At 45.0% G+C, this 22,968-nt stretch overlaps 1 protein-coding gene across 4 annotated transcripts in view; it reads left to right on the top strand.

Moving 5' to 3' along the window:
- Positions 1 to 4,345: 4,345 nt before the first annotated feature.
- LOC132572181 (zinc finger protein 883-like) overlaps positions 4,346 to 22,968 on the top strand; it is a 121,913-nt gene continuing 103,290 nt past the window's right edge. Inside the window, exons 1-2 of one of the 4 annotated variants that reach the window (XM_060238996.1) lie at positions 4,346 to 4,478; positions 8,886 to 11,101. In XM_060238996.1, the coding sequence (XP_060094979.1) occupies positions 9,070 to 10,551 (1,482 nt within the window). In that variant the 5' untranslated portion in view covers positions 4,346 to 4,478; positions 8,886 to 9,069 and the 3' untranslated portion in view covers positions 10,552 to 11,101. Of the gene's footprint in view, positions 4,479 to 8,885; positions 11,102 to 17,373; positions 17,472 to 20,381; positions 20,502 to 22,968 lie in introns of those variants that run through there. The other 3 variants (XM_060239003.1, XM_060239005.1, XM_060239004.1) reach the window with 3 other exon arrangements.

Raw genomic sequence — 22,968 nt, 5'->3', positions numbered from 1 at the left:
TCTAGTTGCCCTTCTCTGCACCTTCTCTAATGCTATAATATCCTTTTTGAGGTGCGGCGACCAGAACTGCACACAGTACTCCAAATGAGACCGCACCATCGATTTATACAGGGGCATTATGATACTGGCTGATTTGTTTTCAATTCCCTTCCTAATAATTCCCAGCATGGCGTTGGCCTTTTTTATTGCAAACGCACACTGTCTTGACACTTTCAGTGAGTTATCTATCATGACCCCAAGATCTCTCTCTTGGTCAGTCTCTGCCAGTTCACACCCCATCAACTTGTATTTGTAGCTGGGATTCTTAGCCCCAATGTGCATTACTTTGCACTTGGCCACATTGAACCGCATCTGCCACGTTGACGCCCACTCACCCAGCCTCAACAGATCCCTTTGGAGTTCCTCACAATCCTCTCTGGTTCTCACCACCCTGAACAATTTAGTGTCATCCGCAAACTTGGCCACTTCACTGCTCACTCCCAACTCTAAATCATTTATGAACAAGTTAAAGAGCATGGGACCCAGTACCGAGCCCTGCAGCACCCCACTGCTTACCGTCCTCCACTGCGAAGACTGCCCATTGATACTCACTCTCTGCTTCCTATTACTCAGCCAGTTTTTGATCCACAAGAGGACCTGTCCTTTTACTCCATGACTCTCAAGCTTTCTAAGGAGCCTTTGATGAGGAACTTTATCAAAAGCTTTCTGGAAGTCAAGGTAAACAACATCTATCGGGTCTCCTTTGTCCACATGTTTGTTCACCCCCTCAAAGAAATGCAACAGGTTAGTGAGGCAAGATCTTCCCTTGCAGAACCCATGCTGAGTCTTCCTCAATAACCCGTGTTCATCAATGTGCCTACTCATTCTGTCCTTGATAATGGTTTCTACCAACTTTCCCGGTATTGAAGTCAGACTGAGTGGCCTGTAATTTCCCAGATCTCCTCTGGAACCTTTTTTAAAGATGGGGGTGACATTTGCTACCTTCCAGTCCTCAGGAACGGAGGCAGATTTCAATGAAAGATTACAGATTTTTGTTAGAAGATCCACAAGTTCAACTTTGAGTTCTTTCAGAACTCTCGGATGTATGCCATCCGGACCCGGTGACTTATTAGTTTTTAATTTGTCTATCAGGTTGTGGAAGGAAGCTCAGGCAGAGAGAGGAGGCAGAGGTAAAAAAAAAAACCTCACAAGAAGCAGTCTGCTGAGACATATGTTCTCCTAGAAGTGAAATCAATTTGTGGCATTGGCATGGGTCCTTCATCTAGTTCAATGCAGCAAGCGTCCCCAACCTGATCCAACCTGTGGGCTCCAATGGAATTCTGAGAGTATAGTGGGTGCAGCCACAAAATGGCTGCCACAGGAGGAGGAGCCAGCAAAAAATGGCTGTTATTGCTAACATTCAAAGACCAAAAAAAGACCCCACAGAACAATTGTACAATCAATATAAAATAAAATGCAAATGTATGAGAATGAGTCACCTCACAGTTCTTGATAGTATTCAACAACAGTAGTGCAATTAATACAGATTTTACACTTGCCCCTAGAGGGACTCCACCGTTCAACAATATAGAGAACACTGAACTGCTAATGGTCAAAAATCCAATAACACGACTTGGTCATATGTGCCCTGTGCTCTCTGTCCTGTTTCAAATCAGTCTTCAGGTCTTAAAGCAAGTTGCTATACAGCAGGGGTGGCCAAGAGTAGCTCTCCAGATGCTTTTTGCCTACAACTCCCATCAGTCCCAGCCATTGGCCATGCTGGCTGGGGCTGATGGGAGTTGTAGGCAAAAAACATCTGGAGAGCTACTGTTGGCCACCCCTGGTATACAGTCAGTGACTGATTTCCCACTAGTGTTGCTTCACCCCCAGGCTTCTGTTTTCCTCAGAGCAAGCGATAGATTTCCCACTAGTTGCTCCTGGGCAGGGCCGGTGCATAGGAGTAGGTGGGGTAGGTGGCTGCCTAGAGTGCTACCCCACCTGGGGGCACCCCCTTACTCCCCTACACTCTTAGGAGGCTTCCTTGGAAGCCTTCAAAGAGTGTGGCATTTTAGCAGCGTCCAGCCATTTTTGGGTTGAAAGCGGCTGAGCGGCACCTTCATGGAAAGGCACCACTCGGCCACTTTCAGCCCAAAAGCAGTGGGGAGCTGCAAAAACACCGTGCTTTTTGGAGGCTTCCAAGGAAGCCTCTGAAGAGCCAGGTTGCCCTGCTTGATGATGTCACTTGGTGACATCACTGAGCTGCGCGTGCACGGAATAACTAGAGCTTGGGAGAGGCGCAGTGCAGGAGTCTGCCTGGAGCCGCAGAACTCCTACCACCAGACCTGTTCCCGAGTGCATTCTGAGCTGCGGCAACCTCCAGTTCTCTGCACGGCAACGTAATCCTGAAAGGACAGCATCTAAAAATGGTGCAGGGAACTGGAGGTTGCTGTGGCTCAAAATGCACCCCTGAAGCAACTGCTGGGAAATTGATCACTTGAGCTGGGGGGTGGGGAGGGGGGAAACAGAAGCCTTGGTAGAGCAACGCTAGTGGGAAATCGGGTCAGTATATGTGTCTTTATCTGTGATTGTGATTACAGTCAGTCAAAATGATGCGCAATTTTTTCCCTACCTATGTAGAAAGTCCAGTTCACACAATGAGGGTAGTGATCAGTGTTCCCTCTAAGCTAAGTTAGCATGAGCTAGCTCAATAGGTCCTATAAAGTGTTCTTAAAGTTTGCATTCCAAGATCTGTCCCACCTGACCATTTTCTGTGCAAGAGAGAGAGAAAGCACAGATCAGTATTTAGGGGAGAAGGAAAGGGAGAGGGGGCCAGCCACTACAGAAAACTATTGCTGTCCTCAACCAAAAGCCTGGCGGAACATCTCTTCCTTCCAATTTGCTGCCTTCCCGGAATTGCCAGTTTCCAGACTGCTCCTGGAGATACCCTACTGAGGTTCCTCTGCTGTCCAAATCCCACCTCCAAGTTCTGCCCCTAAATCTACAAAATTTCCTAATCCAAACTTGATGTATTAACACTACTATACGTATTTACACCGCATTTTAAAACCGGTTTGAGGGGAAAAACTGGATCTGAGTAGAACCCCACCTGAGCCTGGATTGATAATTGAGAGAAACTGATGGTTTGCTTTTTAAAAACAAGTGAACAAGAACAGAATAAACACAGAGACAACTGAGAGAAATACTAACACTCAGCTAAGACTCGTGGGATGTTGGGTTTTACACAGTCCTTGTCTGAGGGAAACAATCTCTCAGGCAGCCACAGGGCTATTTTTGTAGCAGGAACTTTGCATATTAGGCCATACACCCCTGATGTAGCCAGTCCTCCAAGAGCGTACAGTAGGCCCTGTAAGAACGGCCCTGCAAGCTCTTGGAGGATTGGCTACATCGGGGGTGGGGTGACCTAATATGCAAAGGCGTTCCTGCTACAAAAAAAGCCCTACAGGTTTCTAATATGCCAGCACAGCACTCTCTTTCAGTCCCACATACCCTGACAGTCTACTGGAATTCATCTATACCTCAGTTCCCAAGAAAAGGAAACTCAGTCTCACATCAACTCAGATTTTTAATTCACACTCCTGTAAGAAAACCCCTTCTCTCTCAACTTTGAAAAGCTAACATCTGACTAACCACCTCCCCCTTGTCAGATCTTAACTATCTGAAGAACATAACAGAAGCCATGTAGGATCAGGCCAATGGCCCATCCAGTCCAACACTCTGTGTCACACAGTGGCCAAAAGAATCAGGAGGTCCATCAGTGGGGCCAGGACACCAGAAGCCCTCCCACTGCCTCCCCCTCCCAGCACCAGGAATACAGAGCATCACTGCCCCTGAGTTCAATACACTGTGGCTAATACCCACTGATGGACCTCGGCTGATCCAGAGCACTGCTGTAACTGGCTCCCATGTTGCTGGGGTACAATTCTGTACAGTACTTATGACTAGAGTCTCCACAGGAATAAGGCCACAACTCCAAGTTGAACACACTCCTCCCAAGATGGCTCAGCTTCACCTGAATCCCCTCCCTAAGCAGCTTTCAAGGGTTTCTTCCAAGATCCAATTTCTTTCAGTGAAACCCGACAGATGATAAAAGCATGGAGCAGAATTTACAGATTTCTTCTGTGAGGTAGGTGGAAAGATGCTGTAAGAAACTTTAAAAATTTCCATACAGACATTGACATCTGCCTGCTTTTTCTAGAATGTCCATCCATGAGAAATATTAAGTAGCCTCTTGGATGGAGGAAAGGCAGTGCTCCAACTGCCCCTATCAGATGTAGCGGCTGCCTTTCAGCCATTTACCTGGGAGAGGCTGGAAAGGGTTAAAGGCCCAAAGCCCTAATTTGTCAGAGCCCATAAATGGGAGTTCTCCTGCCAGCCCACCTGCTCTCTCCTTCTCAGGGAGATGGTCTTTAGCCTAATTTTGCTGGTCTGGTTTGCTCTTTTTGTTAGGAAAAATGCAACACAATGTTTCCTAGAGGAAGGTGAGTACATGTGTGAAGATGAATTCCTGGGATCAGGGGAGAAAACAGTTGTTGGGGTGAGTTAGATAATCCATAGCTGAGAGGGTTAAAAGAGCTGAAATGAAAGTCTGATGCACGGTTGAGATGGAGCCTCTTGAAGAATGAGTCTTTATGCACATGATAACATACATTGCCTGTTATAGGTATTGACTGATATTTTAATGAGGATTTTTATATAGAGAGACCTGCTGAAGGTGGATAACTGTAAGAAGGGGGGGGAGGGGGCGCCACAATTCAAATTCAATACAAAATAGTGCTATAAAACTCTCCAGGCTACCAAGCATAAATAATCTTGGATTAATAATATTTGTATACTAAGACTATTTTAGGTTCCTTTTAACGTTAAAAAACCCCCAAAACCCTCAAATGAGGAGGATGGGTGCTGAAACAGACAAAAACCTCAGCTAATAAAATTAGGCAAATCTCCAATTGGAAGTCTGGCCAAAAACTGATGGCTTGAGAATGCAACTGCAGCCTCATCTGGGAAAGGTTGGGACTGCAAGTGGTTAATATGTAGATGAGATCAAGCCTTTTTAGGAACCCCAAGTCAATTCAAGAAATATCTGAGGACTTTGGGAGTGGAGCCAGGAGAAAGGTTGTGAGTGTGACCAGCATAACTGAACTCCAAAGGGAGTTCTGGCCATCACATTTAAAGGGACCACAGACCTTTTAAATTACTTCCCTCCGTTGAAAATAATGAAAGATATGAGAACCTTCTTTTGGGGCTCATAGAATTGGACCCTCTGATCCAATCCTTTTGAAACTTGGAGGTTATTTTGAGGAAAGGTACCAGATGCAATACTGAAAATGTGGTGCCTTTACTTCCAAAAACCAGCCCCCCCCCCAGATCAATTCTCCATTATTCCCTATGGGAATCAGTCTCCATAGGTAATAATGAGTGTCCAGCAGGCATTCCCCCCTCCCCGCCTTCTGAGGACCCTAAAGTGGGGGAGGGCCTCCAAACCGGGGGATCCCCTGCCCCCACCTGGAGATTGGCAACCCTAAGCCTTTTGCTTTTTATTATGTATAAGAAATCCAAAGGAAGTTCTCCCTCTGTTGACCTGCTGGAGGAGGAGGATGTTTTTGCAGCCTTTAAGGCATCACAAGACTTTTGGTGAGGTTTATTGCAGAAGGGTGAAGACTACCGCTTCTCTAGAATGAATAATGGTGGTGCTTTAAATATCAGTCCCATAGAGAAACTCATTTGGCAAGCACTGGTATCTCATTTTTTTTACAAAAATTGAGAAACTGGAAAAGCTGTATAAGAAACCTGGGTCCACCATCATCTCCTTTTTAATACAAAAGATACATAAAAACTTTGGGAGCGTAAAATTGCTTTGGGGACCCCCCCCCCCCCCGAATATATATTTCTGTTAGTTTCACCTAATGGACTTCCGGAATCTCGAGAAATAAAATAATATATTTGATTAATCTTGTAGTAAAGGGATATGACTCCCCCCCCTCCCAATCCTTGTGGCAATGCCATTAATAATAAGATTCAACATTAACAGTACAGACTAAAAAGTTGTATTCCCCCAACCCCTTAAAGCCAAGAAAAAGCACTGGTCAGTTTCCCTCCGCAATGCTGGGCGAGTTCAGTGGGTGCTGCAGAGGGGAAGCGATTTGGGGAGGGCGCAAGCGGGGAGGGGGCGCCTGCCCCTCGCCCCTGCTGGGAGCTGGTGCCCTAGCATTTTCCTAGTTTGCCTACCCCCACACGCCGGGCCTGGTTAAAAGACTTCTGAAGGAGTAGACAACTTCATCAAGGAAATTTGTATCCATAGCTGCCATCTTTAATAATTAAATAAAAATCCCCATGCACGAAGGAAGTGCATCTCTGAACACGAGATGCAGGCACAAACAATAGCAGCATCTGGTAATGGATGGAAAGAGGACGCAGGTTTGAATTTACCTCCAGTCAAATAATCTCCTCTCAAAAGAGAATGTCTGGTGACCATCACATCTGTAGCTTTCATTCCAAGTGAAAAGTGGTTGATTCAAAACAAAGTTTGAATCCAGTGGGGCCTTTAAGACCAACCAAGTTTTTTTCCCGGGATAAGCTTTCCTGTGCAAGCACACTTCTTCGGATACAAAGGAACAGAACCTCCTCCTTGCTTGTAGAGGTGGAACAGGGGTTGTTGGCAGGAAGGGCCATTTAGAAACAAGATGCATAAGCTCCCCCTCACTAGCAGCCTTTAAGCAGCAGTTGGACAAATAGTTGTCAGGGATGCTTGAGGCCAGGGGTGTCAAACAGGCCACATCCAGCCCACCCCACCCCTGAGCTTCTATCAGTCCTGAGGAGCTGCCTGTCTTCTGCTTCATTCTCCCTCACTCCTGCTTCCTTCATAGCCATTTTTGTATTTCTCCCTTGCAATTGAGGCAGCCAAGCAAAGCAGCCTCTGGTTCTTTCCCTCTTCCCCCAGTTTGGTGTAGTGGTTAAGTGTGCGGACTCTTATCTGGGAGAACCGGGTTTGATTCCCCACTCTTCCACTTGCACCTGCTGAAATGGCCTTGGGTCAGCCATAGCTCTGGCAGAGGTTGTCCTTGAAAGGGCAGCTGCTGTGAGAGCCCTCTCCAGCCCCACCCACCTCACAGGGTGTCTGTTGTGGGGGAGGAAGATAAAGGAGATTGTGAGCCGCTCTGAGACTCTTCGGAGTGGAGGGCGGGATATAAATCCAATATCTTCTTCTTCTTCTCTCTTCTCTTAGGGAAGAGGAAGGAGCAGGAGCCTCGGCCAGTGGAAGAGCTTGGCTCTGTAGCTCTGCTGTGTGATTGAGAGAGCTTTGCACAGCTAGAGCTCACTCAATCAAAGCTAGAGCTGTGCCAGGCTCTCTCAATCACACAGCAGAGCTACAGAGCCAAGCTCCTCAATTGGCTGAGGCTCCTCCTCCCTCCTCCACCATCGGGGAAGAGGGGAATAAGCAAGAGACTGCTTTGCTTGGCTATCTCAATCACAGGGGAGAAATACAAAAGGAACCTTTAAAACCAACACTGTTTTATTCAAGGTAAGAGCTTTTTGCCTTGCCCCCCCCTCTCTCTGTTTTGTTAATCTTAGGGAGGGGGGTTGAGCAGGAACACACAGGAATGCAAGACATGAACATTCCTGTGTGTCCCTGCTCTGGCTGGCTTAGCATCAGGGGGTGGGGCCTAATATGCAAATGAGTTCCTGCTAGGCTTTTTATACAAAAAAGGCCCTGGTTAAGCTCATTTTGCAAAGCTCATTTTGCCAGGCCTCTTGTGGGTGCAACTGGCTTCCCTCCCTCTTTTCACTGTATTCATGCCTCTTGGTAGGAAAGCAACATGAATTTAGATGAGGAATAACAATAAACCAGTGAAGTGGATTAGGCTGAGAGTGTGTGTCCAGACCAAGTTCACCCATTTCCTTTGTAGATTGGGGATTTTGAACCTAGGCTTCCAGATAGTAGGTTGGTACTGACACTATAAGTTGCTGACTCTCTATTCTTGCACTGCCTCTTAGGAGTCGCAGTTATTTTTCTTGGGAAGACTGTTGTTTTGTAGATAAACACTTAGCTCTCTGTCTGTGTCATGGTGCCTTCACATGTTCTTGACCAGCACACAAAGCAATTTATGTACAAAAACTCACAATGCCCAGACATTTCATGTTGCCTCCTAGGGCACTGAGCACTATAATGAATGTCAATAAATCAAAGTAGGCTTGCAACTTACAGAAACACACCTGAACAGCATACTCAAGATTGTTACAGCACAGACATTGTCTCCAGATTTTGATGAGATAATTCAGAGCAAGAGGTGTCAGCTATTAGAGACTGTTAAACAAAATACTGCAAGCACGCAAATGTTTTAAGCACATTTTATTATTTAAGTTTTTTAAAAATTGATTGTGTTTGACTGTGCCCTCTATAAAGTTTATATCTTTGCTACCTGGCATTACATTTTATTATACACATGGCCCAGCTTGACAAGGTCTCATTTATGTCAGATCTGGCTCTCATAACAAATGAGTTTGACACCCCTTCTTTAGGCTGATCCTGCATTGAGCAGGGGCTTGGACCAATGTTCCCTCTAAGCTGCAGAGCAAAAATTCAACTTTATGAGCCACTGGCATTAAAGTTGTGAGTTACTGCATACATTATTGTGCTCTGGGGCCCTCCTTCCTGAGCTAAAGCAAAAATGTGTGAGCTGGAAGCTAAAAATCTGTGAGCTAGCTCATGCTAACTCAGCTTAGAGGGAACACTGGGTTGGACTAGATGGCTTATATGGCCCCTTCTAACTCAATGATTCTATTATTATAGCTGTGATAGGATGTAAGAAAGATCTGTGAATGGCAGTAATTAGCATATTAATTCAAGTTATAATTCTCTTCTTTTTCCCAAACCAATGCTGAACAAGTGAGCCAAAAAAGAGAAGCTTCACATGAGGACAGCTGAGAATAGCAATCTCATAGGTGGAAAAGAAAGGAGACTTTCCAGTCATCGATTCAGTGAGAAGAGATTCCCTCTTAGAGGACCAACGTTTACGTGAAGTAGCTTCTGGTGAGAGAGAAGTAGTGGAAACAGGGTGTGATGAAAACTTGATGCAGAGTTCTGATGCTTTAAAGATGGAGTCAGCCCAGAGCAAAAAGAAATCTTACATATGCCCACAGTGCGGGAGAAGTCTAAGTTCCAATTTTTCCCTTTCAAGACATCTACAACGAACCCACAACGTGGAAAAGCTGCACAGATGCTCAAACTGTGGGGAAAATTTTAGCTCTTATTCAGAACTTTCAGTCCACAAAAAATCACACAAAGATGAGAATGCACATCTATGTGCACAGTGTGGGAAAAGCTTTGCTTCTAGATGGAGGCTTGCTCGACATGAAAGTTCTCATACTGGAGAGAAGCCATATACATGCACAGACTGTGGGAAAAGTTTTACTTCCAACACAAACCTTTCAGTACACAAACAATCCCACACAGGAGAGAAACCATATAAATGCTTGGTGTGTGGGAAAAGCTTCTCTTTTAAATCAAGGCTTAGTGAACATGAAAGATCTCATACTGGAGAGAAGCCGTATACATGCCCAGACTGTGGGAAATGTTTTCAGATGAAGTCAAGCCTTTCAGGACACAAAAAATCCCACAGAGAAGAGAAGCCACATCAATGCGCAGAGTGTGGGAAAAGTTTTAAGTTCAAATGTCATCTTGTTCAGCATAAAAGGGTTCACACAGGAGAGAAGCCTTATAAATGCTCAGAGTGTGCGAAAACGTTTAGCTTGCATCGCAATCTTGTTCAACACATAAGATCACATACTGGAGGAAAGCTATATACTTGCTTAGACTGTGAGAAACGTTTTAGTTCTAAATCAAGCCTTTCAGAACACAAAAAATCTCACACAGGAAAGAGGGCACATCAATGTGCAGAGTGTGGGAAAAGCTTTGCTTTTAGATCAAGGCTCATTCTCCACACCAGATTGCATACTGGAGAGAAGCCATATATATGCTCAGACTGTGGGGAAAGTTTTAGTTCTAATTCGAACTTTTCAGTACACAAAAAATCCCACACAGGAGAGATGCCACATCAATGTGCAGAGTGTGGGAAAAGTTTTAAGTTCAAATGTCATTTTGTTCAACATATAAGAGTTCACACAGGAGAGAAGCCTTATAAATGTTCAGAGTGTGGGGAAGCTTTTAGCTCTAAATCTGGTCTTAATCGTCATGGAGTATCTCATAGGGGAGAGAAACTATACCAATGCTTGAAATGTGGGAAGAACTTCAGTCAGAAATCTAACCTTATTGTCCACAAGAGAACGCACACTCAAGAGAAACCACATACATGCTCTCAGTGTGAGAAATCCTTTCATCAAGCAACTGAACTTTTGTTGCACAAGAAAGCGCATAAACAAAAGAATTCCAGTCATTGCTTGCAATGCCAAAGAACCTTTCATCAGCACTACCGGTATCTTGTACACCTAGAATTCCACAGGCGTAAGAAGCCAAACAGGTGCTCAAAGTGTGGGAAGAACTTTTTTTGGAAAGGCAGCCTTAAAATACACATGAAAAAAACATGCCAGAGCTAGATTATGTGTATATATGGAATGTGGCACAAATAACCTGTAATTAACTAGTGTTTGTAGGAAGAAGGAAACACACTGAGGAGAAAAAACAGGTCCATTCAAAAGTCATTGCTTTTTTTGCAGCAAAACGTACAAATGTTCAGTCTTGGAGAGAAGCACCAGTATCTGTGCTTCACACCTGTAACCTCATGAGTTACCTAGCCCTGTTGTGGAAAAATCTGAATCTGAATGACTGCTTTTTTCTGGCTGGAGTTGGAACTTTCTGAGGGAATATCCAGAGCTTCTGTCATTAGGGACTTCTATTGCATTGGGGCATTCAACTTTTGAAGTATACTTTTCAAAAATCATAATATATTACTCAGACCTGTAAGAGAAATATTATTTTACATTGTTGACAGAATTTTTTTTTGTAAAAATTGCATTCATTTTTATCTTCATTATGTTTTGTGCTGAAGGGTTGGCATCTTGCAGTTTGGGACATGGGAGGGTGCTGCATTGAATGGAGATGTGGACAAACTCTTTTTAAAACTAAATAAACATTTTTAATACTGTTTTTTTCTTTCACTGATTTTTTTCATTTTCTTTTACAGTATGGCCTGTTTGGAATTGTCAACTGCTGATGTCCCTACATGAAATGTTTTGTTTTGTTCCGCCCCCCCCCCTCGCCCAGGAACAGGGGTAGGGTTGCCAATCCCCAGGTGGGGGCAGGGGATCCCCTGGTTTGGAGACCCTCCCCCCGCTTCAGGGTTTTCAGAAAGTGGGGGGAGGGGAGGGAAATGTCTGCTGGGAACTCTATTATTCCCTATGGAGATTTATTCTCATAGAAAATCATGGAGAATTGATCTGCAGGTATCTGGGGCTCTGTGGGGGGCTGTTTTTTGGGGTAGAGGCACCAGATTTTCAGTATAGCATCTAGTGTCTCTCCCCAAAGTACCCCCCAAGTTTCAAAAAGATTGGACCAGGGGGTCCAATTCTATGAGCCCCAAAAGAAGGTGCCCCTATCCTTCATTATTTCCTATGGAAGGAAGGCATTGAAAAGGTGTGCGTGTGCCATCCCTTTAAATGTGATGGCCAGAACTCCCTTTGGAGTTCAATTATGCTTGTCACAGCCTTGATCTTGGCTGCACCCATAATGTCTCCTGGCTCCACCCCCAAAGTTCCCAGGTATTTCTTGAATTGGACTTGGCAACCCTAGCTTGGGGCTAGTTGAAAAGTGAATAACCTTGCCTTCCTCCCAGGCTCAAAATGTCCCACACCGAACACATCACTGGTAGGCAGGAGAAGAAGAAGAAGAAGAAGAAGAAGAAGAAGAAGAAGAAGAAGAAGAAGAAGAAGAAGAAGAAGAAGAAGAAGAAGAAGAAGAAGAAGAAGAAGAAGAAGAAGAAGAAGAAGAAGAAGAAGAAGAAGAAGAAGAAGAAGAAGAAGAAGAAGAAGAAGAAGAAGATATTGGATTTATATCCCGCCCTCCACTCCGAAGAGTCTCAGAGCAGCTCACAATCTCCTTTACCTTCCTCCCCCACAACAGACACCCTGTGAGGTGGGTGGGGCTGGAGAGGGCTCTCACAGCAGCTGCCCTTTCAAGGACAACCTCTGCAAGAGCTATGGCTGACCCAAGGCCATGCTAGCAGGTGCAAGTGGAGGAGTGGGGAATCAAACCCGGTTCTCCCAGATAAGAGTCCGCACACTTAACCACTACACCAAACTGGCTTACCAAGACTTCTGGTAAGTTCCACTGAGCTTTCAGAAGCAATTTATGGTTCAATATTTCTCGCAGATGGACATTCTAGAACAGGCAGGTTTTGTACAGAACTCTACCTATATTACAGCCTGTCTTGCTACTGAAAAATCAAGAAGAAAACATGTAGAGTTCAGAGATCTTTCATACTGTAAATATCCATGCTCTTAGAACCTATAGGATTTTCCTGGAGATTTTCCTGAGATGAAAGAGGTTCTTGAAGGAAGCTCAGGCAGGGGGGGGAGGCTGAGGTAAAAACCACCTCACAGCAGACTGCTGAGATATATGTTCTCCTAGGAGGCATAGGTGCTTCACCTAATTCAATACAGTGAGAGTCCCCAACTTGTGGGCACCAATGGAGTTCTGACAATGTGGTGGGTGCAGCTACAAAATGGCTGCTGTGAAATGGCTGCCACAGGAGGAGCAGCAAGTCAGAAAATAGCTGCCACAACTAATCTTAAATCCTAGAGTACTGGTTTTTCTGATGTGGTGGCAGCTGCCGCCAAAGTAATACTTTAAAAGATCTCCCCTAGCAAATCAGAAGCCTTGCAGGGCAAAAGTCCTTGATAGCCTTGCCCACTTTCTAAAAACACTTGGGAGAATAGTTCCCTGTAAGCTTCACTAGGGGGCGGTGGCACACAAACTTTTAAGCCAACTCAAGTAATTTCTGCTTCAGCTCACAACCTCCATGGGAAATGGAGGATGGGGGCACCTCCTTCTGAGGCCCATAGAATTGGACCCCCTGGTCCAATCCAATCTCTCCTACAGGAGAGGCACTTGTAGCTATGTTGCAACTTTGATGCCTGTACCTCAAAAAACAGCCCACTCCCAGCCCCAGATGCCCCTGGACTGATTCAACATTATAGCCTATGGGGCCATTGACAATAATGGTCTCATAAGCTACAATGCATACCGCTATTATGCTTTTCAGTATGATTTGTAACCTGCCTTAAATCATGGCAAAAAGTTGGATATAAATATTTGAATAAACAAGTAGTTTGGGCAGGTTGATAACATTAAGCAACTTCCTGTTTGTTAAGTTAGGCAGGGTTCTGACAGCGATTGCTTGGTGTAGTGGTTAGGTGTGCGGACTCTTATCTTGAAGAACCGGTTTGATCCCCCTCTCCTCCACTTGCAGCTGCTGGAATGACCTTGGGTCGGCCATAGCTCTCACAGAGGTTGTCCTTGAAAAGGCAGCCGCTGTGAGAGCTCTCTCAGCCCCACCCACCTCACAGGCTGTCTGTTGTGGGGGAGGGGATTGTAAGTCGCTCTGAGACTCTGATTTAGAGAGAAGAGTGGGGTATAAATCTGTGGCCTTCTTCTTCTTTTTCTTCTTCTTTCTCCTCCTCCTCCTCCATTCTACATGACCTGTAATGCTGGTTGCTATATGTCACTTTAAAAAATAAACAAAGTAGACTGCAAGAGTCCATCCTCCCCCCAATCTGAGGCCAGATCTACCAATATAGAGGAAAGGAGTAAGTAGACCTGTTATCTGGAGGACAGGTCTACCAATATAGTGGACTGGGACAGGTAGACATGTTCTCCAGAGGTCAAATTACCAATATAGTGGAAAGGGGTGAGTGAAATTTGACTTGATTCCATTTTCTGTTATAATGCTTGCATTATTCTTAAAATATAGTTTAAATATTAATGTAAAATTCTGAAATTTTTACATGCTTACAGAAGTAATCTTCTAAAAAAAACCTCATTTACATGAGAGTCAAATGTAGACTCACTCACAACTTTAATGCTTCTAGCTTTATTTTTGCTCATGGGGTTGAATTTCTGCTCACAACACTGTGGAGCTTAAAGGGAACATTGTTGGGGTCACCAGGAAAGATGCCGGTGTGCGCAATTGTGCCTGTGGTCACCAGACTAATACTGGATCTCCATGGTCTTAGGCAAAGAAATGCCCTTCCCAAAACCTGCAGGCTGTGACCTTTTTAACTAGAAGTGAAAGGAACAGACCTTGGGTCAGTCTGCACACAAAAGTTTTCAGCCTCTTTGGATATGGCCCTATATGACTTATCAATCAAGTGATACCTTCCAGAAGGACACATTGGAGTTTTCTAATCAGGGCTTTTTTTGTAGCAGGAACTCCTTTGCCTCTTAGGCCACACCCTCCTGATGTAGCCAGTCCTCCAAGAGTTTACAGTAGGCCTTGCAAGAAGACCCCTGTAAGGTCTTGGAGGATTGGTGACATCAGGAGGGTGTGGCCTAAGATGCAAAGGAGTTCCTGCTACAAAAAAGCCCTGCTTCTAATATAACAGGATAATCTTCCCCATAAGTAAAGCTGTTTGGTCCACAGAACGGTTCTGATTCCTCACCCCTGACATGTTTTTGCTGTCACCTTTGGAACTTGGATGACCAGGGCTATTTTTGAGCAGGAACGCACAGGAATGCAGTTCTGGCTGGCTTGGTGCCAAGGGGTGTTGCTTAATATGCAAATGAGTTCCTGCTGGGCCTTTTCTACATAAAAAGCCCTGCGGATGACCATGCACATGAAACAATTCTAGAAAGTCTAGTTCACACAGTGAGGGCTGTGACAGGTTTAGTGTGGACTAGATACCACCCAATAGGGTTGCCAATCCCCAGGTGGGAGCAGGGGATCCCCCGGTTTGGAGGCCCTCCCCCGGCTTCAGGGTCGTCAGAAAGCGGGGGGGGGGGGGGAAGGGGAAGGAAACGTCTGCTGGGAACTCTTTTATTCCCTATAGAGATTTATTCCCATAGAAAATAATAGAGAATTGATCTGCGGGTATCTGGGGCTCTGGGGGGCCTGTTTTTTGAGGTAGAGGCACCAAATTTTCAGTATAGAATCTAGTGCCCCTTCCCAAAATACCCCCCACGTTTCAAAAAGATTGGACCAGGGGATCCAATTCTATGAGCCCCAAAAGAAGGTGCCCCTATCCTTCATTATTTCCTATGGAAGGAAGGCATTGAAAAGGTGTGCCGTCCCTTTAAATGTGATGGCCAGAACTCCCTTTGGAGTTCGATTATGCTTGTCACAGCCTTGATCTTGGCTCCACCCCTAATGTCTCCTGGCTCCACCCCCACAGTCCCCTGGCTCCACCCCCAAAGTCCCCAGATATTTCTTAAATTGGACTTGGCAACCCTACCACCCAACAGGATTTCTCCTCCTTTGCACAACAGAATTTGCTGCCTTCCCAGAATTTCCAGCCTCCAGAGACTCTGGGAGATACCCAGCTGAGGTCCCTCCCCTCTCCAAACTCCACCTCCAAGCTCTGCCCCCAAATATTCATGAATTTCCCAATCCAGACTTGACATATTTACGCCACTAGAGTTGTATTCTCAACTGGAAATTTTAAAACCTGTTTGATGGGGAAACTGATGGTTCCACTCAGTATTTCTCATGGATGGACATTCTAGAACAAGCAGGCAGATGTCAATGACTGTATGGAAACGTTTAAGGTGCCTTATAAACCTATCTAGGTCTGGATTGATAATTGAGGTAAACTGACCGATACAAGATGGTTCGTTTAAAAAAAATCGTCAACAAGAACAGAATAAACGCAGAGACAACTGAGCTGAATATTAAAACTCAGCCAAGACTTGTTTTGCACAGTCCCTGCTTGAGGGTTTTACACTGTCCTTGCCTGAGGGAAACAATCTTTCAGGCAGGTTTGTAACACACAGCACTCTCTTTCAACCCAGCAAACCCTGATGCTCTACTGGAACACATCTATACTTCAGTTCCCCAGAAAAAGAAACTGAGTCTCACATCAACTCAGATTTTTAATCCACACTCGTGTAAGATAAATCCTTCTCTCTCAACGTTTAAAAGCGAACTTCTGTTTAGCCACCTCTCCCTTGTCAGATCTTAACTTTTTGTAGAAAATATTGGCTGATTCAGAGCATTGCTGTGGCTGGGTCCCATGTTGCTGGGGTACAATTCTGTGCTGCACTTAGGACAAGAGTCTCCACAGGAGTAATGCCACAACTCTGAGTTTAGCACACTCCTCCCAAATAGCTTAGCCTCACCCAACTCCCCTTCCCAAGATGCCTTCAATAGTCTCTTCCAAAATCCAGTTTGCTCCAGTGAAACCCAACTGATGATAAAAGCGTGGATTCTTCCATCATGAAAGATGAGCAGAATCTACAGATTTCTTCTGTGAGGCAGGTGGAAAGGTGCTGTAAGATACCTTAAAAGTTTCCATACAGTCATTGACATCTGCCTGCTTGTTCTAGAATATCCATCCATGAGAAATATTGAGTGGAACCATCAATTGCTTTGGAAGGCCTTGTGGGACTTGTATAGAGGTCCTGTTGAAGTGTCTGTTGTGGCTGGATTGGATTATCTGAGCCAAGGCTAACCAAGGTAACCAGCTTTTCAACCAGCCCCTGCTCCTGTCTTAAGATTTTGAAGTAGACACCTTGGCAGTGAATAATTCCAGAAGGACAACCACACAAACCTAAGGCGTCTATGTTGATATCTGGGGCATTCAAATAAAAAAGAAAACATCTCAGTTTCTAATGTCTTTATGTCACGCTTCGGCAAATAGAGAAAAGCAAGTCAGGCTAGGTTTGTTCCCCAGTCAGTTGGCAACCCTGGTCAGTCTTCACCCCCAAACCTTATTTCAGTGTCGCAACACACTTCCAGGAGACGAACACACAATGATGAACAGCAGGTCTGTGGCCTTCTACTAGGTATCCTATCATGTTCAGTCAGAAAGTATCCCATGGCAGAGATGTAGTTTAGAAGACAGAACTGAGTCAGGAGGGGGGGGGGGGGGCTTAGCACTTCACTTCAGCAGTGCTGTTGGAGGGGGGTTGCATCTTCACTCTGATACCCATACCTCCAGCTTTGTGCTCTGCATTAGGGCAGGTGGACATTCAAGTGGCATCAATACAATGAGTGAAAAAAACCCTTCATATACTGAAATTCTAGTTGTCACTTAGAAGACAAAGCCAGGGAGTCTCTTGGGTGGTGGGAAGGCAGTGATCTAATTGTCCCTACCAGGTGTAGCTGCTGCCTTTCTGCCATTTTCCTGGGAGAGGCAGGAAAGGGTTAACTGCCCAGAGCCCTAATTTGTCAGAGCCCATAAATGGGAGTTCTTTTTCCAGTCCACCTGCTCTCTCCTTCTCTGGAAGACGGTCTTTAGCCTAGTTTTGCTGGTTTGGTTTGCTGTTTTTGTTAGGAAAAATGCAACACAACGTTTCCTAGGGGAAGGTGAGTGCATGCATGAAAACAGTTTTCTAGGAATCAGGGAAGAAAACAGTTGTTGGGTCTGATTTGGAGATCCATCCCTGGGACAGTCAAAGAAATGGAATTAAAGCTTGATGTGTGGTTGAGACGGAGCCTTTTAAAAAATGTGTCTTGATGCACATGAGTCCTAGGGTTAGGACCCCAAAGTCTCCTGGCTCTGCCCCCGGAAGTCCCCAGGTATTTATTGAATTGGACTTGGCGACCCTATGCTCTTCAGGGATGGGGTTCCCTCACAGGCCAGTTGCCCAACAGTGGGTTGGGAGCCCCAAAATTAGAGGAACCCCTGCCCTAGGTGGGAGGCTGTGAACCCTAGCCACTTATCAGTTTAAAAGAAAGTAAGAACGCATTTATTTAGGCAATGCATCTCAGATTGTGCAGTTTAAGAGACAGTGCCAGTTTCTATTCTATTCTATCCAGCTAGGGATAGATGCAGATGCGGAGAGGAATTCTGCATCCATGGTGCCAAAAGATGGAGAAATATGTCCTCCTCCTTTGTGCGTGTGTGGGAGAGAGAAAGAGGGAGAGGAGACAGAAGGAAGTTGCCCCCCACCTCCCAGAGTAATAATCTGCACATCAAAGGGATCAGTAGCAGAAAAGAGTAAACAGGAAGATGCTTTGTGACTGCCTCTCTATCTGTAATCCTCTGGTCACTTGCTTCTTGGAGGCTGAGGCATAGGGACATCCCAACTGGGTCTTTCAGGACTTTTTCTGTAGCAGGAATCCCTTTGCATATTAGGCCACACACCCTTGATGTAGCCAATCCTCCAAGAACTTACAGTAGGCCTTGTACTAAGAACCCTGTAAGGTCTTGGAGGATTAGCTACATCGGGGTGTGTGGCCTAATATGCAAAGGAGTTCCTGCTACAAAAAAAGTCCTGGGCTCTTCCAACAGAGAAGACAAACTGGGAGGTCTTGTGGGGTCAGTGCAGGTGTTATTCCAAGATGGATGCCTAGCTGAGAGACTGTGAGCTGCAGCTCATGTGAAGCTGAAGAGCAATAAAGGCCCTGCTTTTCCACAGCTCATTGATGCTCTTACCTCTTAGAGTCTGGTCTGCTAAACTGAGGGGCTGGGTTGCCGTTGGGGGCAGAGAAAACTCTCCCATTCATCTGATAGAGGCTTACTACGTGGAAATTGACTGCTGAAGATGTTTTTGGAATGGAGATAAATAAGAGAGGACAGGAAAAGGTGGAGACAAGCTCAACCCCAAATAGGGTTGCCAAGTCCAATTTAAGAAATATCTGGGGGCTTTGTGGGTGGAGCCAGGAGACACTGGGGCAGAGCCAGGAACAAGGGTGTGACAAGCATAATTGAACTCCAAGGGAGTTCTGGCCATCACATTTAAAGGGACAGCACACCTTTTTAAATGTCTTCCTTCCATAGGAAAAAATGAAGGATAGAACACCTTCTTTTGGAGCTCATAGAATTGGATCCCCTGGTCCAATCATTTTGAAACTGGGCGGGGGGGGTACTTTGGGGAGAGGCACTAGATACTATACTGAAAATTTGGTGCCTCTACCTCAAAAAACAGCTTCCCCAGAGCCCCTGAAACCTCCAGATCAATTCCCCATTATACCCTATGAGAATCGATCTCCACAGGGAATAAGGAAGTGCCCAGCAGACATTTCCTTTTCTTCCCCCCGCCCCCTCATTTCTGGCCACTCTGAAGCGAGGGATTGGCATCTCTACTCACGAGTTGCTGCCAACTTCTTCAAAGTAACACAGACACACCATCCCAAGAGGAAGCCTTTCAATCGGAGACTGAAGCCTCCAGAGGTGGAAAGGCACATGGTCCTCTGGGGGCGGGGCTTCCCCCCACCGGCCAGTTGACTGGGGGCGGGAAGGAGCCTGGGAAAGTGGAAGAACCCCCACTGGGACCTAGGGATTGGCAAGCCTAACCCCAAAATGTATCAGCACTGTCCGTAGGGTCAAGCTAAATTAAATTGTATGAAATGACTTTTATTGTATATCTGTTTTTAATTTTTGTGTTGTTTTAACTGTTGTTAGCCGCCCTGAGCCCATTTGGAGAGGGCGGGATATAAATATGATTAAATAAATAAATAAAAACACACACCCATTCAGAAGCAAATATATATAAACTGAAGCCAGGTGTTACTTTCTCAGACGTTGTGCGGTTGCTGAAAGTTTATGGAATAGGCCTCCATGGGTAACTTCTCATGGTAACTAAGACCAATTTTGCATTCACCTTACGTAAGTCTCACGTTTGTCTTCTCAGCGCAGTGTCCTTCCGATTTCCCACCATCTGTGCCAGGGCTGCAGCAAACATTGCCATTTTCACACAGCAAACGGAAACCTCTAAAAACCAGTTTCTGTTTGCTGCGTGAAAACGGTGATGTTTGCTGCAGCCCTGGCACAGATAGTGGGAAATCAGAAGGACACATGATGAACGTGAGATGAACATGAGAGCGGCATAAGGTGAATGCGAAATCGGTCTAAACCTTCAGTGATATTATAATCTGCTAAGAAATTTCCCAAATCTCTGGACATGTGTAATGGTTAATATTGCACATGTCCAGAGACTTACAATAATTCATTTATAAGTTAGATGCAACGTTAACATTACATAGAAAATAGTGGTATTTGGTATGGACAATTCTGGGCTCCATAACTTTGTGGCTGACTCCTAGGTCCCAAGAAAATAGGTCAAAATAAGAAAAGTGGTTCTGGAGCCTTTTTGGAGATGTCGGGCTTCTTCTAAAGTCTTCAGCCAGGAGCAGAAGGGCAGCTGGTCCCACTTCCTGCCTTCCAGATTGCTGGGGGGCAGGTGGTTAAGTCAGGGCACAAAATATGTTATTGTATCTAGGGAATAAATTCTTGTAACATTTCTGGGCATAATATGCATACCTTTATTTCAGTTGCCTCAATGGTTGGAGGAAGTGCCTAAATCGGTTCCTCTGCAACAGAACTAGAAATGACATCAGACACCTGAAATATGGAAGCCAACCAAGAGTGTGATGGAGAAGCCACATCTTCTGGTAGGGATTAGGATACAAGTATTTTTTTTGCTATCCTGTGGCAGAAAAGATGGGAATGATTAGAAAAGTGCATGAGAGGAAAGAGGAAAAGAAAGGTCCCCTGTGCAAGCACCAGTCATTTCCGACTCTGGGGTGACGTTGCTTTCACTTTTTCATGGCAGACTTTTTACGGGGTGGTTTGCCATTGCCTTCCCCAGTCATCTACACTTTCCCCCCAGCAAGCTGGATACTCATTTTACCGACCTCGGAAGGATGGAAGGCTGAGTCAACCTTGAGCCAGCTACCTGAAAACCCAGCTACGCCGGGGATCGAACTCAAGTCGTGAGCAGAGTTTAGGATTGCAGTACTGCAGCTTTAACACTCTGCGCCACGGGGCTCTTGTGAGAGGAAAGAAGCCAGTCTTATAATGTTATGAGGTGAGGTAGGTAAGGCTCTGGGCTGTGAGATTATTGAGGGTGAGAAAACCTACACCCCACTGCCCCCCTGACACTTTTCCTCCCCTATCCATTTTGTCTCTCTTTCCCCACATGTTCTCATTGCAGATTCTTTCCAACAAACTCACAGTCACACTAGGGGTTGCCTAGGCCCAGTCTCCCAGTCTTGGTTCTCAGCGCGCAGTGTGCACACACGCATACACAGAGACACACACACACACGGGTGTTTACTATGATCTCAGAAGAATCCAGATTATCCTAGCCAGCATTCCCCATTTTGTGGTGGTTGTAACCAATCTTCCCTCTAAGCTGCAGAGTCTTGCGAACAAAACTTCTACTTTGTGAGCGACTAGCATTAAAGTTGTGAGCTACTGCATAAACGATTGTGCTCTGGGGTCATCCTTCCTGAGCTAAGACAAAATTGTATGAGCTGGAGGCTAAAAATCTGTGAGCTAGCTCACGCTAACTCAGCTTAGAGGGAACACTGGCTGTAACTACCCACCACCCACATTATGGTTAGTAATTCTTTTGTAAACCAGGCATTCCCCATGTGTGTAAAAATAAAATAATTCCCCTGTATAGGGACATGGCACTATGGTGCTGATTTTTTTGATCAGCACTACGCTGCCATTGTGTGCGATTAGATATAAAGATAAATCACAGTTCTACATATCTAATAGAGTTGCCAACTCCCAGTTAGGGGCAGGGGGTCCCCAGGTTTAGAAGCCGTCTCCCAATTCAGGGTTATCAAAAAAGTGAGGGGACGGAGTTGAATGACCACTGGGCACTCCATTATAGCCAAAGAAGACCAGTCCTATAGGATACAATAGAAAATCAATCTGTGGGTATCTGGGGCTCGAAGGTGGGCTGTTTTTGATGGTAGAGGCACTAGATTTTCAACAAAGCTGCTGCTGGTGCTTCTTCTAACCCATCCCCCCCCAGGTTTCAAAAAGATAGGACTAGGGGGTCCAAATCTATGAACCCCCAAGAAAGGTGTGCCCATCCTCCATTATTTCCAAAGGAGAAAAGGCATTTCAAAGGAATGTGGTCTCTTTAAGTGTAATGGCCAGAACTAGAGTTGCCAATCCCCAGGTAGGTAACAGCTAGAATAAACCACTGTGTAAATATATGTTGCAAACAAATGCTAGAGAAATTTCTTTTGTATTCTAATTCAAATACATGTATTTTTTTACAAACCAAAATTCTTACCAATGTCCATGGATGCAGCACAGATAAATCAAAATGCAAATACTTCTCCAATACTTTTGAAAAACGGTACTAAAGTCCACTGTCTTGTAACTCCTTGTCTTAAAAGACGTAGACAGTACCCGTAATTGTGCCATTTCTCACTTGGGTAGCAGACCGAAATCTGGCAGGTGCGGCGGCTACACAGGTACTAGGTTCAGTCTGTGTTTTTTTCACCGCTTCCACTGGCCGCTTATCTTTATATTCCAGAACCCGTGTTAAGGCAATAGCTCATACAATACATTGTTTCTCCTTGGAGAACCACTCTTGCAAACTAAGGGTGTTTTTACATTCAGTTTGATCCAGAGTTTTAGAGTCTTCAAATTGCCTGCCACCGTTCCACTTTAATTATTTCCCTTTTACATTTGTGGATTTGCTCTGCTCATTTTGCATAGCCAAACTTCTATATTTCCTGCTGAAAGCGTTTCAGTTTTGGGGGGGTGGGTCTCTGATCAGAGGGCAGATGGAATACCAGTGCTTAGTTAAATGTATATGGTTGCTTGGAAATTGTGTCAACACTGCAAAAACAATACAAATTTAAATTACAAGATAAATTACAAGCAATAATATGTAAAAAATTCAAGTGCTGTCTGTTCTCATGCAAATTACTGCACCTTGTGGCTTTTGGAGGAGTCTTTTCAAACACATGAAAACTTCTACAATACAAGTTTGAAACGCCTGTAGAAAAATGACCAGATCAAAATTAGTTTTCAGAAAAACGTTGCAGCAGCAGCACCAGAACTCATCTCACCGAAACAAATGTAGATGCTTCGGGAAGCAATGATGCA

The sequence above is a fragment of the Heteronotia binoei genome, chromosome 5 (assembly GCF_032191835.1).
Source record: "Heteronotia binoei isolate CCM8104 ecotype False Entrance Well chromosome 5, APGP_CSIRO_Hbin_v1, whole genome shotgun sequence".
NCBI classification, from domain to species: Eukaryota; Metazoa; Chordata; class Lepidosauria; order Squamata; family Gekkonidae; genus Heteronotia; species Heteronotia binoei.
This window is presented reverse-complemented; position numbering and strand designations above follow the sequence as displayed.